Below are 22,096 nucleotides of genomic sequence, written 5' to 3'. Positions count from 1 at the left end.
CTTTCTTGATCGAATGCCGCAGGTGTTCTATGAATCCTTTCAATGTCTATATTGCCCTCTTGTTGTAGGACTTCAGGGCAATTTTGCTGAATTATTTCTGTTAGTATAGAGTCCAGGTTTTTATTAATTTCTGGTTTTTCAGGAAGACCAATTATTCTCAAATTGTCTCTTCTAGACTGGTTTTCTTGGTCTGTCACTCTCTCATTGAGATATTTCATGTTTCCTTCTATTTTTTCAGTCTTTTGGCTTTGTTTTATTTGTTCTTGTTGTCTTGAGAGATCATTAGTTTCTACTTGCTCAATTCTAGCCTTTAGGGATTGATTTTCGGCCATAATCTTCTGGTAATCGGCCATAATCTTTTGGTTTTCGGCCATAATCTTCTTGTTTTCGGCCATAATCTTCTGGTATTCCTTTTCAATCTGGTCATTTCTTGTGTTCAATTTGCTTATCAGTTCATTTGGTTTCTGAGCCTCGCTTTCCAGTTGCAAGATTCTACCTTTTAAGCTGTTATTTTCTTGCCAGATCTCTTCCATTTTCCTCAGAATCTCAGATTTGAACTCTTCCATAGGTTGTGAGGAGTTTTCCTTATTTGGGGAGGGTCTGGATGGTTGTTTGTTCTCCTCCTCTGTTTGCTCGGTTGTCTGGATTTTCTCTGTGTAGAAGCTGTCGAGTGTTAAAGACTTCTTTTTTTTGTTATTATTCTTTCTCTTCTGAATTTCCTGTAACTGGTTAGCCATCATTAGCCCAGCAGCTTCTCAGGTTTATCCTCGCGCTCAGTCCTGAGGTCTGAGTTCTAGTTTTTTCCAAGGTCAAGCCCCCTGGTGGATTCCCTTGCTTGAACCTCTGCAGGAGGTTTCTTTACAAGTCTCAGGGAGCTACTTCCACAGTCGTATACCTGTCTGCACTGGTTCCCCACTTAGGCTTTAGTTCCTGGTTGTGTTTGCCTCTGCTCAGCCAGCTCCCACGCCTCTGCTCAGCCAGCACCCACGCCTCTGCTCAGCCGGCGCTCCGCTCCCAGCGTCCGCTCCCGAGCGCGCGCGCTCAGATTTCGCGTGCGTTCTTGACTTAATGGGGTCCTAAGTCTTGCTGCTCTCAGGAACAGGTCCCGGAGCTGCTGATGACTCGATGGGTGCCCCAAACTTGCTCTATTTCTTTTTAGCTGGGTTCAGAGCTATAGGTGAGTGTGGAGGGGGTGGGGGTGGGGCGGTTGCTCAGCTCGCGCTTGAGTGAGTGAGAGCCCTTTTTAGCTTGGAAATGTCTCGATTCCACGTACCTTCCACGCTGTGCCCTGTTGTGGGGTTCCTCCGTTCGTCTGGACTTGTTTTTATGTCCCCTTGAGGAGTTTTGTGTGTTTCGGTCAGGAGAGGTTTAGAGCTGCTTCTTACTCTGCCGCCATCTTAACCCGGAAGCCTAGAAATCTTATTTCTAATGCAATACATTGCTTATAATAGTAAGCTCCCTGAGGACAGAAAACACGTCTTATTTTCCCTTTGTATTCTTGGCACCTAGACAGAATATTTCAGGCACTTCAGCATGTCCCAAGATCTGTGATTTTTATCAGTGAGAGTCCTATTTCCACCAATATTGATTATGACCCCCAAGAACTCTCAAAGACAGTGGATGGTTTTCAGTCTTGCTATGGTCAAAAAAAAAAGTCATCACCTAGTGTTCACCTTTACAATGAACCTCTCAGAACTTGTCTAGGTTGGACTTTGGATGAAGGATGGTAAAGGTGCCAAATTCAAACCATGTCCACTTTGGGGAGACCATTAAAGCTTACTCTCCACTGACATAGTCTTTGAGAGCCCCAGGTCACCTACATGCCAACACAAGTTAACAGAATAAGATTTTAGTGAACCTCTAACTTAGGGTCTTAATAACGTTTGTGAAAATTAAACAACAAAAATTTAACTTCTATGAAAGCCAATGAAGGAGAGTTTGGTAGGGGCTAAGGCAGAAAATCAAGCCTAGTCACTCTCAAGGGTACCACTTGGATGGCTTATTCTTTGTGAGATCAGAAGATATCTTAGCAGGAAGAAAAGGCAGAGAGAATTTCAGAGCAAGATGATCTGTTCTAAGGCTTCCTCTTTCACCTTTTTTGATAGCATCAAATATAATAAAAAGGATCCGTAAGTTTACTTTTAGCTGGTTTTAGCTTGCCCTGAAGAAAGCTATATCTTTGTATTGTTAGACGCTTACACACTCAGAAGAGAAGAAGGTTGAGTGAAGAAAGAAATATGGAGGTGTCAGAGGACTCGTCGAAAACCTTAAAACTCTAAGGACCCAGAGAGACTACCAAAGAATCCTGTGTAGTATCACTGTGAATTGCATTGCAGACAGCCAAAAGTATAAGTGAGCTAAATCCTTTGAGGCTTACCCTCTTCCCTGGAAATCCCTTTGGTCCCTGGTTTCCTGGTTGGCCTTTATCACCATCTTCCCCCTTTAGAGAATTAAAGCCAGATTCATTAGAATAAGGGAGTTTCAAAACTAAGCAACACCAAATGTGCAACACCCCCAGAAATTCAACTGACTTACTTGTACACCAGGGTATCCAGGGAAGCCAAATTCACCCTAGTATCAAAAACAACAAGAAATTTAATTTAATGTCTTCTGAATTAATACTTTATTATGGAACTCTAAAGGAGCAAAGCTGAAACATTTCTTAATTCTGAGTGAATAGACAGGACATGGTTGCCAGGAAAAACAACTAAAGAGAATTTTCCTATCTCTAACCACTTTTAAGCAATTATATTTCATTTATACAATTCAGAATAAGATAATTTTCAAAGGATTTTTATGAAATTTCCCTTCTTCAGTCTGATGGTTCTCCCTTGAGACATTCTTTTTTTTCAGATCTCTCAGGCATGATCCAATAGTGAGCAAGAATAATTCAAATTCCATCTTTAGAAGTGTAAGGGAGAGTTAAAGCCCTTTACTAGGGGCACTGCATGATGTCTAGAAAAATTCACAGGAACATATTGACTAATGCCCACAGGATCTGAAAAATGAATGATGTTGGAGCCAGTGACCTTTAAGATCCTCTACAGCTCTGAAGCCAGGAAGTGCTCCTTTAATCAGTTGTTGACTTGGATTCTACCCAGGATTCTTCACTAAACTAGCTTTCTGCTGGAGAAGGACAAATCAGACTTCCAGAATGGCAGAAAGAAGAAATTAGAAGGCTTGTTTCTAGGTCAAGTAGTTAATGGCTAGATACCTGACCTCAGGAAAGTCTATTCAACTCTCTAAGCCTCAATTACTTCATCTGTAAAGTGAATGAGTTGGACTAGAAGATGTTTCCCGTGGCCATAGATCCAACTCTGATTACATGATGAGTCAAGAGGAACAAAAGAACCCTAACTGAAAACAACTGAGCATAATCTTTGTCTTTTCTGTTCAAAATTTTGGAAAAATGGAAAATTAGAAACTAAAATTTAAGAGAAATAATGTTATTTTTTTTTGTCCATTCATTTGTTATACATATGACATGGTCATCAGCTCAGTTGCAAAGTTGGATCATTCTTGCCCTCAGGGAAGAGAGAACCTCTGATTCAAAATAAATGGATGATGTGAACTTACCTTAGTTCCTTTTCTTCCTGGAAGGCCATACCCATCACCACCATCTAAACCCTAAGAAAAGAAAAGCATAAAGGGAAAGGGTGAATTAACAAGGACATTAAGACACCTAAATCACCAGCCAAGGAATCTTTGTGGTGCCATGACAGAACAGTGGTGTTAAAAACCATATATCTAATATCTAAGTTTAGATCAGAGAGTGAAGGGATTTGGTGGAGGAAAAAACAATTATTAGGGGACAAAGAGTTTCTAGATTTCAGACAGAGCCCCTGGACGACATAAGATCCAAATGGAGTCCTCAAACAAAAGTTTCACTTTGCCATAAAACAAAATAATGAAGAATCTGCTGGTTTGAGATTATAGGTTTAAATGGGGGAAACACCTTAGAGGTCATTGAGTCTAATCCCTTTACCATACAAATGAGGGCAATGAAGAATAAAGTGACTTGCCCACCATTACACTGCTAATGGTCGTGGGAAGATTTGAACTCCAGCCTTCCTGATTCCAAGTCCAGTATTATACCTATTGTGACACCTAGCTTACAGGTCATTTAGCTTAGCCTTCATGCCAAGATGGAAGAAGGTGATATGACCATGTGAATTTGTATCCTTCCTCAATCTTTAGTTATGAAATTATAAGAATAAAGTCAAGAAATGACAGCAAACTTTCAGCTGGGAAGCTGGAGACAAAGAGGGAACTAAGAAAAATGGAAGAGAAAATCAGAAGATCCTGTGCCTCTCTTGTGATAGGCAAATAAAACTAAATCTGAGTTTTCTTGTGTGGCTGATGAGAATCAGGTTCAAAAACATGGTGGTCAATCTTCTCTCTTATGAGTGTTATAAGCATCTAAACTTCTACCACCGCACCGCCCCATCAGTCTAAATTATGTATTTTGGAGAAATTGGAACACAAAAATTCTGGGAAGTGATCATTATAAATGAGATGCTTTTCAGTCAGCATCCATGGGCAAAAGTATAAATCCATAGGAAGGAAGTCTTGGGAAGGCTGATTATATTTTAAGTGAGAGGATTTTAGCAAGAAGGGGGGAAAAAGAAGGCAAATCCCAATGTTTTAATATTCCCATTATGGTGTGGCCCTCAAGACTATCCACAGTATATTAATATTTAAAGAAGTCTTTTCTTGAAACCCTTACCTTCCATCTTAGAAACAACACTGTGTAGTGGTTCTAAGGTAGCAGAGCAGTAAGGGATGGACAATGAGAGTTAAGTAACTTGCCCAGGATCACACAGCTAGGAAGTCTCAGAGGTCATATTTGAACTCTGGACTTCTTGTCTCTAGCTGGCTCCCAATCCACTAAGCCACATAGCTGCCCCCCAAAGAAGTAATTTATTGAAGAAGAGACCGAGGCTGCCCAAATTAAAAAAGGATACAAATAAAAAATGAGAAATGTGCTTATCTCTGGGTTTGTCCAAGATTCTGAGACAGAAGAACAAGACTCACAGGCTGCCCTCTTGGTCCTTCTGGTCCTCTGAGGCCACTTTCTCCTGGGAAACCAAGTTCTCCCTTTTACAACATAAATTAAACATGGAATTAATTTTTTCTTATGGTCCAACCTTGCAAGTTGGTATACCTCATCTTGTCAGTGGCCACATTTCACACACCACTTGGGCACATGGGTACATAAACATTTGGACTTGAGAAAAGGGTTCAGGGAGCCTCTGAAATTAATCAGGCTGATCCTCCGATATAAGGAACATCACTGGGCTCAAATTTAAAGTTTTTCCAGCTTTGTAGAACTTGTTTGATCTTCTCTGCTAACATAATGATCTTTTGGAATGTAGGATAATCTGTATACCATAATGAGTAATCATCGATACGTATAGTAGTTGTTATATTTCATATATATGCAAATATGTATGTATATGCATATGTATTGATTGTGCACAAATATATATATGCATATATATATATGAATAAAATTCCTATATCTATATACATGGATTTATTGCTATCCTGTCACTTCAGTCTTCTCCAACTTTTCATGGCCCATTTGGGCTTTTCTTGGCAAAGATAATAGAACGGTTTGCCATTTCCTTCTCCAGCTCATCTGACACATGAAGAAAACTGAGGCAAATAGGATTAAGTGATTTGCCCAGGGTTGCATAACTAGTAAATGTCTAAGACTGGATTTGAACTCATTTTCCTGCCTTCTGGCCCAGCACTCTATCCACTGTGCTCATATAGACCAGTGGTTGTAAATGTGAAATATATTTTCAGCATTTAATGGTTATATATATTTAAGTTTGTTCTGTATTATTCACATTTTCTCCACTTGCAAACTGCTTAGCTAATTAGCAAATCAGGAAGATAACAGCTGATACTCACCTTCTCTCCTCTTGGCCCTTCACCCCCTTTAGAACCAACTGGCCCACTTGGCCCGGGACCCCCCTGAAAGAGATGGACTATGTAAGACCACCAACAAGGTCATATGAAACCTGAGCTGTGGTTAATTTACTGACAGACCAAGGATGCTATACTGGAAATATGGGGAGAACATTCAATTCAGTTCTCCTCTTGGGTGGTGACTGAGTTTATTATGTCATCTTTCTAGAATTGGTGTGTCCCTCAGAAATCACCTGGAATGTGTAGAGTTAAGCTGGATATTTCAATTTTCTAACCCATTTAATCCCTTCAAAATGGAGAATGTTCTATTGCTTGCTTTCTTAATAAGTAGGAAAGGGATGGGGAGGAAGGAGATCATTTAGAACTCAGATTATTTTGAAAAAGAATGTTAAGAATAAATAATGTATTTCTACAAATAAAAAAAATGCATGAGATTTAGTAAAAACCTGAGTTACAGGAGGGATGAGGAAGCCATAGACTTACTGGCCATATTTTCAAGTCTCTCCCCACCCCATTTCAGTCTCTTAACCTCATAATGCTCTAGACAACTCTGGAAGACCAGAAGTTGTCCATGTACATTAGTTTCCTCATAGGGAATTCCCTCTATCCATAGATTGCCCAATTGTTTAAGAGGGGAAACACCTAATGCCTCCCAGATTCAGAAGAGAAAGACCTGAATTTTTGTTTATTCTAGTCATAGGATATCACAGAGGGGAAAAAAAGATGGAAATAAATCAGTTGTGACTCTCCCTTTTCACTGGCTGCTTCTCATTTCTGGAATGCCATCTCCCCTCACCTCTATCTATCTCCTGGCTTTCTTCAAGTCTTGAATGAAACTCTACCTTCTCTAAAAAATTTTTCCAGTAACTTCTAACACCTTCTCTCTGTGATTACCTCCCATCTACCTTTTATATATCTTGTATGAACATAGTTATTTGCAAGGCATCTCCACCAATAGAATGTGAGCCCTTTTTGTACAAGTCTGTTTATCTATGATCTCTTTGGGGTACAAACCCAGCAATGGCATGGCTGGATCAGTTCACAACTCCACCAGCAGTGCATTAACGTCCCAATTTTGCCACATCCCCTCCAACATTCATTACTCTACCCTGCTATCATTTTAGCCAATCTGCTAGGTGTGAGGTGATACCTCAGAGTTGTTTTGATTTGCATTTCTCTAATTATTAGAGATTTAGAACACTTTCTCATGTGCTTATTGATACTTTTGATTTCTTTATCTGAAAATTGCCTATTCATGTCTCTTGCCCATTTATCAATTGGGGAATGGCTTGATTTTTTTTACAATTGATTTAGCTCCTTGTATATTTGAGTAATTAGACCTCTGTCAGAATTTTTTGTTATAAAGATTTTTTCCCAGTTTGTTGTTTCCCTTCTGATTTTGGTACAAAAATATTTATAGCTGCGCTCTTTGTAGTGGCAAAAAACTGGAAAGTGAGGGTATGCCCTTCAATTGGGGAATGGCTGAACAAATTGTGGTATATGTTGGTGATGGAATACTATTGTGCTCGAAAGAATAATAAACTGGAGGAATTCCATGTGAACTGGAAAGACCTCCAGGAATTGATGCAGAGTGAAAGAAGCAGAGCAAGAACACTGTACACAGAGACCAATACATTGTGGTAAAATCGAATGTAATGGACGTTTGTACTAGCAGCAATGCAATGACTGAAGAAAATTCTGAGGGATTTATGGAAAAGACCGCTACCCACTTTCAGAGGAATAACTACAGGAGAGGAAACAGAAGAAAAACAACTACTTGACACTTGGGTTGATGAGGACATGATTGGGGATGTAGACCCAAAAGGACCACACCAATGCAACTATCAATAATATGTAAAGAAGTCTTGATTGATGATACACATTAAAACCAGTGGAAATGTGAGTTAGCTCTGGGGTGGGGGGCAGTTTGAGGGGGTGAAGGGGAAAGTAAAAACATGAATCATGTAACCATGGAAAATTTTTCTAAAAATAAAAAAATTACTCATTTTTTTTAACCCTGATACTTATCGTAAAGTAAACAAGGTCCCCTCTAGCTGACCAACTGCCGGGGGCCAGATTCTTTCTTGATGAAAAACAAGTGAGAATGAGGAAAGTCTGCTTTTATCATAGCAAGCCACCCTTCTAGGAGCCCCATAATATGGTTGTGTTCAGTCCTTTGATCTCCTTTCCAGCAAAGATTTGTAGCTAACAAAGAATGAAGGACTTGATAAGCTGGAAGTTGGGGAGGTAAAATACTCATCTATGATCCATCAAGTGGTATGAAACAGGTGTTGCTCAAGAGGGATAGAATAGGGAAATTTCCTTTCAAACTTACCTGGGCTCCCGGTAAACCCTGTTGTCCAAACATTCCTGGTGGTCCTTGCTGGCCTCTTGGACCCTGATCCAAAAAATTTAAAAGAGATGCTAATTTCATAAAAAGACAGGTAGGCTCCAACACAATTCCAAAATGATCTTGTTTAACTGGAGAATGACAAATGGCGTGTCATTCCACTATTTGGAAGACTTTCATAGATAGCCCCTGCCCATAGCTCTGAAAGACTCAGTCCAAACCAAATGATTAAATTTACTGGCTCTTTCCTTTCCTCCCTTGTTTCACATTACTTTCCCTTCAATCATTTTACATTTTACCAAACTACCTTATTTGTTTTCTTTTCTTTTCTTTGTTTTTTTTAAACCCTTACTGTATATTGGCTCCAAGGCACAAGAGTGGTAAGGGCTAGGCAATGGGAGTCAAGTGACTTGCCCAGGGTCACACGGCTGAGAAGTGTCTGAGGCCAAATTTGAACCTAGGACCTCCCATCTCTAGGTCTGACTCTCAATCCACTGAGCTACCCAGCTGCCCCTTTATTTGTTGTTTTCTAAACAGATGAATTCTATCATTGTACAAACTGTCCCCCATGCCTGGAAATGACTGTATTTCCACCTCTGCTTTGTAGAATCCCTAGCTTCAAGGGCCAGCCTGTATGCCACCTCTTATAGGAAGCCCTCTTAATCCTCTCAGTGGTCAATGCCCTGCCCCCCCTCAATTTATCTTGTCTATACCACTCCATTTATGCACTGTATCCCTCTTAATATAAGGATTATTAACTAGAGGGTCCATAAATTTGTTTCTTAAAAAATATTTTGAAAACTGTATTTCCTTGCAATTGGTTGCCTTTGCAATCCTTTGTATTTTATTTTGTGCATTTAAAAACATTGCTTTGACACATGTAAAACCCAGTGAAACTGCTCATTGGCTACAGGAGTGGGGGAAAGAATATGGATCATGGAATCATGGAAAAATATTCTAAATCAATTAATTCAATAAAAGTTTTCAAGAAAAAAAGGAAAAAAAGAAAAAGAACCTTAAAAATAAATGAATGAATGAATGAATAGATGAATGAATGAATGAATGAATGAATGTATAAATAAGTAAATGAGTAAATGAATGAATGAATGAATGAATACAGTGTTTTGAGGGGGGTCCAAAGTCCTCATCAGCCACTGCCAAAGGGACCAGAGACACAAAACAGAACTCTTGCTCTAATAGAATTTAACCTCCTTGAAGGTAGGGACTGTTTCTCATTTTGACTTTGTATCTACATTGCTTAATAGTGTCTTATACACAGTAGGTTATTTCATAACCACAGCAATAATAATGGCTAGCGTCAATGTAGCACTTTAAACTTTGTTAAGAGCTTTACAAATATTATCTCATTTTATACTCATAGCCACTCTGGGAGGCAAGTGCTAATTCTTTTTTTTTTAACCCTTACCTTCCACCCTAGAAGTAATATTGTGTATTGGTACCAAGGTAGACCAGTAAGGGCTGGGCAGTGAGGATTAAGTAACTTGCCCAGGAAGTGCTAGGACACACAGCTAGGAAGTGCCTGAGGCCAGATTTGAACACAAGAGCTCCCATTTCCTGGACTGATTCTCAATCCACTGAGCCACCTTGCTGCCCAATGGAAAGTGCTTTTCTTAACCCCATTTTACTATTGAAGAAATTGAGGTAGTCAGAAGTTAAGTGACTTAGTCAGGGTCACATAGTTAGTAAATGTCTGAAGTCAAATTTGAATTCAGGTCTTCCTGGCTCAAGGGCGGGTGCTCTGTGCACTGTGGCACCACCAGCTACATCAAAAACACTTTTTTTGGATTGACTTAGATTGGATTTTGAACAGGACTTGTAGTTTATCTTCATATTTCCCTCTAGCACTTGTCAAAGAATATTGAACATAACAGTAGGTCTTTATTAATAAGCATTTGTTAAGTGAATCTTTTTTTTTTCAGACAGTAGAGTGTTCCTAGAGTGAAGCTTTTACAATTTTGCTGATTAAAAGGGACAAAGACAAGGACAAATATAATAAATAGAAAAGAGGAAGTTTAGCCCAAAAGGAAGATACAAGTCTGAAGGATGCTTAATCAAGTAAGTCTCCATATATACCATATTTTTTCTAGTTTAATAAATCCTTACTGTATTGGCTTAAGAGCCATCCTCTCCAGGATTGGTGAACCTTTAGGATTTATTCTCTACCTATTTCCATGGGCTCACAGTCTTTCTGTTGATGCATCATGATAAATTCAATCTAAGTTTTCTTACATACTGAGGGAAGAAAACTTTCTCATTCGGAGAAACATCACACTTCTCCTTACACATCAAGGGCAAAGGATGAGAGTCTGTGTCTGCAAAAGGATGAGACACCATATCCATAGTGTCAACAAAATGAAGGTTCATTTGTGCTGTCCAGACTAGAGCAGAAATGTACTGCAATTAAAGTCACTCATTTTCTTGCTAACCTTCTTTTCCGTATTGATTTTCAATGTTTTATTTCTCCATGTAGCTGCTTTGAACCCCTCTCTTGTCTCAGCATCATTGATTTTGGCATGGAGGCTGCTGGATGAAATATTGGAAACTGTCTTCCTAAATTGAGCTGCATGGCTACATCCCAACAGGGAAGTTACAATTATGGAGAGGCTTTATCGATTCCTCCTTGAATCATTGTCAGAAGCATATAGTTACCACCCCCAATAAACCCTATAGTGCAGGGAAGTGGGTAAAAAGGGGAATTAGGATGGAGCATGGATTCAAGGAAGTTAACGTATGTGACAGATAAATTTTTCTTTAAAAAAAAAAAAAGCTTGTTTTGAGATAGTTTGTTATTATTTCACCTTCATTTCCAAGTATCTGCCTCCTTTTCCCTCTCTTTCTTTCTCCAGAGAAGAATGTCTTATAACAAAGAATAAGAAAAAAAGAAGGGGAGCACCATTTAGCAAAACTAACCAACACATACAAGACTTTTTTAAAGCCTCTAGTTTCTTCTCCCAGAGGTACATTCTTTCCTGTAATAAAGTAAACAAAAAAAATAAAGTAAAAGAACATTCTGTAGATCACCCATGCTGACTCATTTTTCTTGCTGATACTTAATCATTTGGTCTGAAAATTTCAGTGAATGATCTCATCAGATCATAGGATGCAGAACTCGGAAGAATTCAGGGCAGATCTAGAGACCAAAGGCTCTTAACCTTTTTGGTGTCTCTGGCATAGTTTAGTGAAGTCTATGGCGCCCTTCTCTGAATAATGTTTTCTCTCATTATTTTGTGTGTGGTTTTGTTTTTATTTTTGTTGCGGTTTTTATTCTTTTTTTGAATAATGTTTTTCAAAGCATAAAATACAGAGCAATACAAAGAAAATCAATTATATTTAAATAGGATTATCAATATAGTTTTAAAAATAAGTTCACAGACACCCCCCTCCAAGTGAAGAACTCCTGATGTAGTCCAACATGCTTATGGCACAGGGAGAAGAAATTAAAACAAAACAGATTTGCCCCAAATCACAGAGAGAAAGTAGCAGTGCCCTGGGATTATAGAGTTTTGAAATCTACTATCTCAACTCACTAGTAAAATTTATTTACAGGATTTTTTCTTCCATTTTTGAAGAGTTGGTATCAAATTCACGTTCAAGATATTTGGTATTTTGAAAAGAAATGTGCAGATAAAAGGATTCATTTAGAACTTTCCCCATTCTCAATTTAGAGTCTTCTGTTTATAGGAGACAAAAAGAGACAGAATGGTAGAATTGAAAAAGAGCTGGTAGGGAGCAGCTAGGTGCTCAGTGGATTGAGAGCCAGGCCTAGAAAGAGAAGGTCCTGGATTCAAGTGTCCTCGGGTACTTTCTAGCTGTGTGGCACAGAGCAAGTCACTTACCCCCCATTGCCTATCCCTTATCAATCTTCTGCCTTGGAACCAATACACAACATTGATTCTCTGACAGAAGAAAGAAAAGAAGAAAAAAGAAAAGGAACTAGACTTTCAGCAGGAAGAGGAGACCTGGCTTTAGATCCATCCATTCCCATGCTTCCCTCAGGTCCAGTTTTCACATTTGTAAAATAAGATCATAGCCCCCTGCCTCCTAGAATTGCTATGAGGTAGGTATCAGATGATACAAGTAAAGAAAGTTATTTGCAAACTCCAAATCTCCATGTAAATGCTAACTAAACCACCTGAAAAGTTCCATAAAAGTCAGCTTTCCCTTGACATGTACCCAATGCCAAACAACTTGCTATCTCATTTTTCCCCAATGAATTTCTGAGTTTCATGTGAGATAAATAGATATAGATATGTTAATGTCGTGCAGTCGTTTAGTCACGTCTGACTCTTCATGACCACATACACCATTACCGTTTATGGGGTTTTCTTGGCAAAGATACTGGAGTGATTTGCTATTTCCTTCTCCAATGAATTAAGGTAAACAGAAGTTAAGTGGCTTGCCCAGGGTCAAAGAGCAAGTGAGTGTCTGAGGTCATCAGATTTGAATTCAGGTCTTCCTGACTCCACGACTAGTACTCTATCCACTGAGCTACCTCAATGCCTCAAGATAAAGATGTACCCCTAGATAACAAATATTTGATATGTGCAGGCATAAATGGTATTAGATTTGGGACATACACATTCATCTCTATTTCTTTTTCTATCTAATCTGTAGCCAAGACTTATCAATTCTAGCTTTGTGACATCTCTCACATACACCCTGTTCTCTTCTCTAACACCGAACCAACCTATTATAAGTTCTCATCCCCTCATGCTTAAATTATTGTAATAGTTTTTTGTTTTTCTGTCTCAAGTCTCTCCCCACTCCAATCCATCCTCCACTCAGCTGCCAGTCTGATATTCCTAGATCTGTCCATGTCACACACACACACAACACAAACTCTATTATCACTTCTAAGATCAAATATAAGATCCTGTTTGGTATTTTTTAACCCTTCATGACCTGGCTCTCTCTAACCTTCTCCATCTTCTTATCCCTTATTCCTTTCAAAGTAGTCTCTAGCCCAGTGATTCACCCCTCCTTGCTGTTTCTCCCACATAACACTCCATCTCCAGACTTCTGGAATTATCACTGGCTGTGTCCCATGCCTAATTCGCTCTACTCCTCATCTCTGCTCCCTGGTTTCCTTTGAGTCTCAGCTAATCTTATCCCATTTGTAAGAAGATTTTCCTGATCAATCTCTTCCTTGATCTTAGTGCCTTCCCTCTGAGATTATCTTTAATTTTATTACATATACATTGTTTTACATAATTGTTCAAATATTACCCTCCTCCATTATACTGCACACTCCTTGACAGTAAAAACAATTTTTGTCTTCCTTTGTATTTTCAGAGCTTAGGTTCCTGAAGTATAGTAGATGTTTAATAGATGCTTGTTCACTTGACTTTCTAAACATATTTTCAGTAAATTCCAAGAAGAGAGGTTGGAAAATATGCTGTCCCTGTCCTGTCCCAAGAGTAACCAGTGAAAAGGATTCCCAAGGTAATTTTTATTTAGATTTAAAAGCTAGGAGGAAATGACCTGGTGCCTTCTAAAGTAAATTTTCAAGAGTAGAATAGAGCAAAAATAAAAAATAAAACAAAAACAGAAAACATCAGTACTGAGAGTAAATTAGCCTCTGTTGGACCAACCTGCAAGCCTGGACGCCCAGGAGCTCCACTGTAACCATGTGTACCAATTTCTCCAGGCAAACCCTGCCAAGATGAACAGAAAGCAGAAACAGATGTCAGGCTGCTAGAAATGGGAGCAGGAAGCACATACATCTCTTTAGTGAATTGTTATATTCTGTGTTTTAAAGTGTTCAGTGCATAAGACTAGTATATTACAATCAACCCATCATAGTCCCAACCATTATTCCTCTTAATGGATACCATGTTTATTCATGAAACTATAGTATAGTGAAGTTCATATACCCCATGGGATACAAAATGTTATGCTGATTTAAAGAAGTGGTCGGGGGTGGGGGCAACTAGGTGGTTCAATAGATAGAATACCAGTCTGGAGATGAGAGATCGTATGTTCAAATCTGGCCTCAGATAATTCCTAGCTGTGTGACCCTGGGCAAGTCACATACCCACCCCCACCCCCACCCTTTGCCTAGCCAATACCACTCTCCTGCCTTGGAACCAATACACAGTCTTGATTCTAAGACAGAAGGTAATGGTTTTAAGAGAGGGAAAAAGAGATGGCCAATATCATGAATGATGTTCTCAAAGCCAACAAGTGAGTTTCTCTGGAACTTTTTATTAGTCCTGACTTCCAGAAGACAATTTCACCTCTACACAGGATTCTTGGAATGCCAAAAGAAGAATGAAAAAGACAGTAGGTGAAGGTCACTCTTTGCAGAAAATGATAAAATTCAAAGGATTAGAGAAAACAGTAATGAGGAGGAGGAGGAGGAAGAAAGGAAATAAGGGACTTTTCCATCTAATGTTCCAAAGAAACACTGAATCAGGTTCTTTTTACTCTCTAGTCTGAGTATTTTTCTTTCAAAACAGAGGAAAATCTATAATCATTAAGTCATATGGAAACTGTGTAGAGTTTATATGGTATTAATAGCATTTCTGATCTTAAAAATTTGCTACTTTTCCTTCATTTGGGTGCTCTCTGGTTGACTTTCAAAGACAGCCACCAGACTGAGAATTAACTAAATAGTCTCTCAAAATATAATAGCTAGGGGACAGCTGGGTAGCTCAGTGGATTGAGAGCCAGGCCTAGAGGCGGGAGGTCCTAGGTTCAAATCTGGCCTCAGACACTTCCTAGCTGTGTGACCCTGGGCAAGTCACTTGACCCCCATTGCCCACCCTTACCCCTCTTCTGCCTTGGAGCCAATACACGGTATTGACTCCAAGACGGAAGGTAAGGGTTTCAAAAAATAATAATAATAATAGCTAATATTTATGCAGCACTTTAAGTGAGCAAAATTTTTACAAATGTTCTATATTTTCTATCCTTACAATAAGCATGTAGTATAAATGCTATGATTATTTCAATTTTACAGAAACTGGGAGAAGTCAAATGACTTGTCCAAAATTATAGACATGTAAATGTCCAAGGCAGAATTTGAATTCAGGTTTTCCTGACTATAATTCAAGTCTGTATGAACATGCCATTTAACTGCTCTCAATGTGGGATACCTAATGTAACCTCAGTGGCTCTCTTAAGTAAAACCTACAGTAGAAGAAAAAATAGTACTCTGCTATTCATCATGCAAGGAATTCTTATTAAAATGTTAGTGTCTGTCATTTCCAAGACTCCGGTGGAACTATAACTTCATCCCTGTGGGCATTCCCTCCAACAATGTAAATACAATCTTCCAAGTCTACAGGGATTAGAAAGACCTTGGATTTAGAGCTAAAAGAGATCACAGGGGGGCATCTAATCCAACTCCCTTATTTTATAAATGAGGAAACTGAGGCAAAGATAAGTGAAACAATTTACCCAAGAGCACACAGAAAGTTAGAGATAGAGACTGAAGTAAGACTCAGGTGACACTAAATCCAGCACCTATTCCATGGTACCATGTTGCCATTCTTGCCCATTTTGTGTGACCTGTATCTGTGCCCTCCCGGGAGTTTGCCAGAGGGGATTACACAACGGCTAGGAACCTTATCCATAAAAACAACAAAAACCAAGGATCTCTCTATCCCCTCTCACTTCTGAATAGCTCTTCTACTATAGTTACTTAGGGAAGAGGAAGGGAAGTAAATCCACATTTATTACATGCTTACTGTGAGCCAGGCACTGTACTAAGTGCTTTTCAAATAGTTTATCCTGTGATCCTCACAACAACCCTAGGGGGTACTATTATTATCTCCATATTACAGTTTAGTAAACTGAGGTAGATAAAGTTATGTGACTTGCCCAGGGCTAAAGAACTAAAAAGTGTCTGAGACCAACTTTGTCTTTAGGGAAAGTTCTCGGCAGCTGACCACTTTCCCACTACATATGTGAAATGATGTTGAACAATCAGAGGCTAAAACAAATAACAATCTCCCATTCCAACAACAGGACCTTGGACAACAAACATTCCAACCAAGAAAGAGGTTCAAACAAGTGCCATCTTATGGGACATTGACAGATTAGATTCCATTATCAGGGAGTTTGGCTCTAGGGCAGGCATTGTGACCATCTCCAATGTTATGCCCTGAAGTCATGGCTCTTCTCTTTGCCCAGTCTGGTACCCTTCTTTATTCATTCCCCTGAATGTGTGAAGCAGCCATGACCAGTCCCCCATATTTTTTTTACTCTTGGCCATCCTGTGTCTCATTTGGCCTAAGTGTATGTGCCCTTCTCCGTCAATCTCTCCAGGCAATCCTTTATGCTTGGGGTTTGATGGACGGAAGACCGAAAGGGACAGCATTAATAGAGAAAAATATTGATAATTTCCAAAATGAATGTCTCCAAAGATCTGTAGACCTTAAAATAATTCACAAATGGCTCAGGAGCAAGAGAGATAACCCTAGGCTCCCCCCCGACCATCTGTCTTCTAGTTGTTCTGTAAAAAAGAACACTATATCCTAAAAATAATCCCAAAGGAAGAAACCTCCTAATTGTTTGGAACAACTCAGTGTCTCCAAAGCTAAGTTCAGTAAGCTCTCAATTCATTTCTTTTCTGCTCCGCTGGTGAAAAAATAAGCTTAAATGAAACTTCAAGACTTTACAGGGGTTTCTTCTTCTTAGTTGTCAAAATAGTATACTCATGAGCAATGAGTTAGGTATCTATGACTTGTTTTCAAAAGTCTAACTTTTTAATGAGAAGAAAATACTTCCTTTAAAGGTTACGAAAAATGTTTAGTTTCTTGAAAGTTTGGCTTTCTCTTTTTTTTTTAAACCCTTACCTTCCATCTTAGAATCAGTACTGTGTATTAGTTCCAAGGAAGAGGAAAAATAAGGGCTAGGCAATGGCATTAAGTGACTTGCCCAGGGTCACACAGCTAAGAAGTGACTGAAGCCAGATTTGAACCCAGGAGCTCTAGGCCTGACCTTTAATTCACTGAGTCATCTAGCTGCCCCAATTTAGCTTTTTCTTAAAATCCATATAAAGCTTATCTGATTTATTTCCATGTTATTCTCTGCCCTTGCATCCAAGAAGCCCAATCAGAGGTAAAACAGGTCAACCTCAGACTACCCTGATATGGAACTCCAAAATATCCAGAACACTTAACTAGACTTTGAGAACACATCTTCAGCATGCAAATAAAAGCCAAGGGAAATCAATCAAACGTTCAACCAAGTATCTATAAAATGTTTACAAAGTGCAGGCACTGTGCTAAGTTCTAAGAATACAAAGAAAAAGCAAGAACAACTCAGGGCCTCAAAGAGTTTAAATTCTACCAGGGAGATCTCATATACATGGTGTCCCTAAAGTCTTACTTAGTTTTAATTTTTAATAACTTCAGAAATAGAAATGCTACAAACTTTTTAAAACATTGACATTTTAACTTTATGTTTAACATTTTATATTTTATATCATTTAATTTGAAAATTTAATTCATTTTCTAAATTTTGAATAATAAATTTTTCATTTTAATTTTAACAATATGGAGCACTTTGCCATCTTATGCGCTGCATGTACAACAGTCTCTGGATGACACTTTCTCAGCCCAGGGGATCAGTGGAGGGGTTCCTCTTGCTTGGCTGCCTCAGTCATCTGATCTAACTCTATTAGACTTTTTCTTTTGGATCATGTCAAAAACTGTCACATATGCACCAAGATTTGGTGTACAAGGTAGCACTTCTGTATCTTTCATTTTGATATCAATACATTTAAGTTTCTTTCACATTTATTCAAGTATTTATTGAACTTTTACAATATGCCAGGCACTAGGAAGCCTGGATTTCCTTCTCTTATGCCAAGGTTCTGCCACTGAAAGTTTGCAGTCCAGGCTATACCTCCTCATGAGATTAGTCTGGTCTGTTTTGTGCTCTGGCATATGTAGTTACTATATAGCTACAGATACTCTGTGCCCATGGAGTATGGTATTTCCCACTGCCCACCTTTATTCAAAAGAACTCTAAGAGATAATTAGTTCTTATAAGATCCCATTTTTCCAAATTCCATGGGGATTATCAGACTTATTGAACTGTGAAATGCACACTAGAAACATATTCCATTTTCCATTAACTACACTGATTCTGTAGCCTTCTGCATGAGCCTTCTGATTTGAAGACTACTGGTTATTTTTGGAAGCAAAATCATTGGACATTTATTAGATGGAGATGCCTATATTTCTCTGAAGAATACTGATACCACTTTGGTTTTTTTATACCCTCACCTTCCATCTTAGAATCAATATTGTGTATTGGTTCCAAGGCAGAAGAATGGTAAGGGCTAGGCAATGGGGAGTAAGTGATTTGCCCAGGGTCACACTGCTAGGAAGTGTCTAAAACCAGATTTTAACTCAGGACCTCTCATTTCCAGGCCTGGTTCTCAATCCACTAAGGGATGGAGCTAGGATTCAACATATATTTATTCTCAGGAATGGAATGAATCAGCCTCTCCTTTCTCCCAAGACTTAATTCTCTCCACATTCTTTAAACCCATAGAGAGCTTCACCCAAAAACTTGGAATGCACTCTCCCTTTGCCCAGCAACTTGAAATGAGATTAGATATCTGCCATTATGGGTAGTAACTTACACTGATTCACAGTTAATGGCAATTTCCACAAAGGCAGGTGTACTCTTCACCTTTTGTTTTTGTCATGCTCTCCAACCTCTGCACACTCAAATTCTTCTTGTAATACAATCCATCACAAAACCCCTGGGAGCCAGCTTTCCCACATGCCCACCCCACTAGTTATCAGCATCAGGAGAACTTCTTGAAATTTTCTTTGAGCCCAGGAAATAATTGACTACTATAAGTAACAAGGATATGACTTCACTTCAGTATATGACTGTCACTTCTTCAAATCAATGCCATAAATTCACTGAGTTAAAGAAGTTATTGGGGATCTCAGAGTTCATATAATCTGACCCCTGCATAAATTATGAAGCCCACGTAGAAAATTCCCTACATGTAGTTATCTAGCCCCTACTTGAACACCTTGATTGACAGGGAACTTATCTCTTATGACAGCCTCTTCTATTTTTAAACAGTTTTCTAATAGTTAGGAAATTTTCCCTTATATGGAATTTCCCTATGACATTTACCCATTGCTCCTAGTTCTGTCTTCTAGGCCTAAGAAAAACAATTCCCATCTCTCTTCTTCCATCTAACCATCCTTCAAATATTTAAAATCTATCCTGGGTCTTGTCTCCCCTTTTCAAACAATACACCCCTAAGCTATTCAATTGTCCTTTAGAATAAATGGTTTTGATCCCTTCATCAGCCTGGCCACTTTCCTCTTGGAAGAAGCAAGATGTTCCATTCCGAGATGTCAATAAGAGAGCCAAACCTGAATACAATATCCCAGCTCTGGTTGGTCTGACCAGGGCAGAGTATAGCCAGACTATTGAATCCCTCATTCAAGAGATTCTTTGCCTACAGGCAAAACTTGTCCCCATTAATTTGGTTCCCACTTCACATGGTATGAGTTGAGCCTGTCCACTAGATTCTCTAGCTCAATCTCACATGAACTTCTTCCTGTTATTTACACATTTCCTGAATGTAAGACTTCAAATTAATCCCTAGATCCCTTCTGGTCAAAGCTCTCTTCTAGAATGATAACATGCCTCTGGATCCCCATTCTGGATCTTAATCTTCTCCTTCCACATTATCGACAGATGTGGTAAGTTTGCTATCTCTGCATTCATTATCATCATTGTAATGGCTAATACTTACACAGTACTAAAAGGTTTGCAAAGAAAGTACCCATTAGATCATTTGATATTCACAATCCTGTAAGGGAGTTATTAAAATTATTATCTCCATTTTATAGATGGGGAAACCCAGACACAGAGGAGTTAAAGGACTTGGTCATGGTCATATAATTAAGAAGTATCTGAAGCAGGATTCAAATTCAGATCTCCAACCTGCATGCCCTATCCATTCTACCTACCATCTAACTGCCTACTTCCAAGGAGCTTTTTTTTTTTTTAAGTCAAACAGAAGACAAGTCCTAGGGCAGAGATGGGGTACACTTCTGTAGAGATCTCTCTTTACATTGACATGGATCAATTAATGCCACTCTTGGGAGATGGAAAGTTAGCCAGTTCTTAATCCACCTAATCATACTCATTATTCAAGAGATAAGAGGCATCAGAGTATAGAGAAGGCTAGTCTTGGAATTTGGAGGACCTGAGTTCAAGTTCAACCTCTGATACATACTGTTGGTGGGACTCTAGACAAATCATTTAACTTCTTGGCACTCTATGAAAAAAGAAAATGCCTAACTGTATTGGCAGAAGGAGTTTCCTCACCTAGGAGTTCTCTATGCCAATGAAACCAAAGATCTAAAATCTATCTCTATTTTAGAGTTAGTTGCTGCCTTATTCAAAAATATTGAGTTTCAGACACTTCCCAGCTGTGTGACCCTGGGCAAGTCACTTGACCCCCATTGCCCACCCTTACCACTCTTCTACCAAGGAGCCAATACACAGAAGTTAAGGGTTTAAAAACAAAAAAAAAATATTGAGTTTCTTTTAAGGCAGCTGGTGGGTGTCATAGCACACACAGCACTGAGTCTGGAGTCAGGAATATCTGAGTTCACATCTGACAATAGCTATGTGACACTGAGCAAGTCACCCCCTTTGCCTGCATCAATTTCCTTAACTATAAATGAGGATAATAATAGCACCTGTCTCCCAGAGTTGTAGTGAGAACCAAATTGAGATGATGTTAGTAAAGTATTTAATGCACAGTATCTGTCACATAGTAGGAGCTTAATAAATCCTTGTTACTTTCCTTTATAAATGAAAAACACAAGAAAAATAACAATGTAAACTTCCCTATATCTATGGAAAATTTTCCCCTTGAACAAGGCCAAGACTTCCCAATGGTCTTGGTGAAATTGCATGAAGACCTAAATCTTGCCTCTGAAAAAAAGAGGCACTACTCCCATTGATCTTAAAGGCAAATGGCCACAAATGAAAGAATAACACAAATATCTCTGAGCAAAGTATAGCTTCATCTGGAAAGCACCTACCTTCAGACCAGGTAGGCCCTTTCTACCTCTCGACCCCTGAAAAAGAATCAGAAGGAACAATTTCAGTTGGTTAAGGATTAACAGTAAGAGAAGAGCAAGAAAATGCTTGAATCCAAAAGGAAACAGTATCAAGCACAGATTTATACCTACATTAGAACCTCGTTCACCAGGCATGCCTCCTTCATTACGGAGCCCAAATTTTCCCTGAAAAAGAAAAGGAGTTTGGATTTATTCATATTTTTGTTGGTTCTCTCAAATCAAATGACAACCAAAGGCAGTATTCAAAATTCCAGAGTACTGAGAGCATCCTGTAACAGAAGAAGACTGGGATTCTAGAGTCTACAAACATGGCATATATATTGGCTTTGCCCCCTTCCTGCCTCTCTGACTTCAGGGAACTCACTTAAACCCTTTGATCCTTAGTTTCTCCATAGGCAAAATAAGAGTATTGAACGGATGGCCCCTCCAAACTCCATCTAACTGTAAATCTAGGATCTTGGACTTTTTCCTTAAAGCCTTGGTTACATTAAAGGCTTTAGTGGAGCTAATCTTGCTGGGCACTACATTTCACATATTCTTTCCATCAATCATGTTCAGAAGCCAAAGACCTCTCTGGTCCCCAGATTCTTCATCTGTAAAATGAGGAGATTGAGCTTGAAGGGAGATGTGAGAGGAGGCAGAGTAATGTAATAAGAATGCTAGACTCAGCATCTGAAATACCTGGGCTCAGATCTCACCTCTA

The 22,096-nt window shown here is 38.9% G+C and overlaps 1 protein-coding gene across 1 annotated transcript in view; it reads right to left on the bottom strand.

Moving 5' to 3' along the window:
- Positions 1-22,096, bottom strand: part of LOC123250353 (collagen alpha-4(VI) chain-like) — a 144,026-nt gene that overhangs the window by 43,944 nt on the left and 77,986 nt on the right. The window contains exons 21-29 of the mRNA XM_044679395.1: positions 21,505-21,558; positions 21,355-21,390; positions 13,900-13,962; positions 8,273-8,335; positions 5,920-5,982; positions 5,035-5,097; positions 3,577-3,627; positions 2,536-2,571; positions 2,378-2,440 (exon numbers count right to left, since the gene is read on the bottom strand). Of these exons, the coding sequence (XP_044535330.1) occupies positions 2,378-2,440; positions 2,536-2,571; positions 3,577-3,627; positions 5,035-5,097; positions 5,920-5,982; positions 8,273-8,335; positions 13,900-13,962; positions 21,355-21,390; positions 21,505-21,558 (492 nt within the window). The remainder of the gene's footprint in view (positions 1-2,377; positions 2,441-2,535; positions 2,572-3,576; positions 3,628-5,034; positions 5,098-5,919; positions 5,983-8,272; positions 8,336-13,899; positions 13,963-21,354; positions 21,391-21,504; positions 21,559-22,096) is intronic.

This window comes from Gracilinanus agilis, chromosome 5 (genome assembly GCF_016433145.1).
Source record: "Gracilinanus agilis isolate LMUSP501 chromosome 5, AgileGrace, whole genome shotgun sequence".
Classification (NCBI taxonomy): Eukaryota; Metazoa; Chordata; class Mammalia; order Didelphimorphia; family Didelphidae; genus Gracilinanus; species Gracilinanus agilis.
Note: the sequence above shows the minus strand (reverse complement) of the source record. Positions and strands in the feature narration are given on the sequence as shown.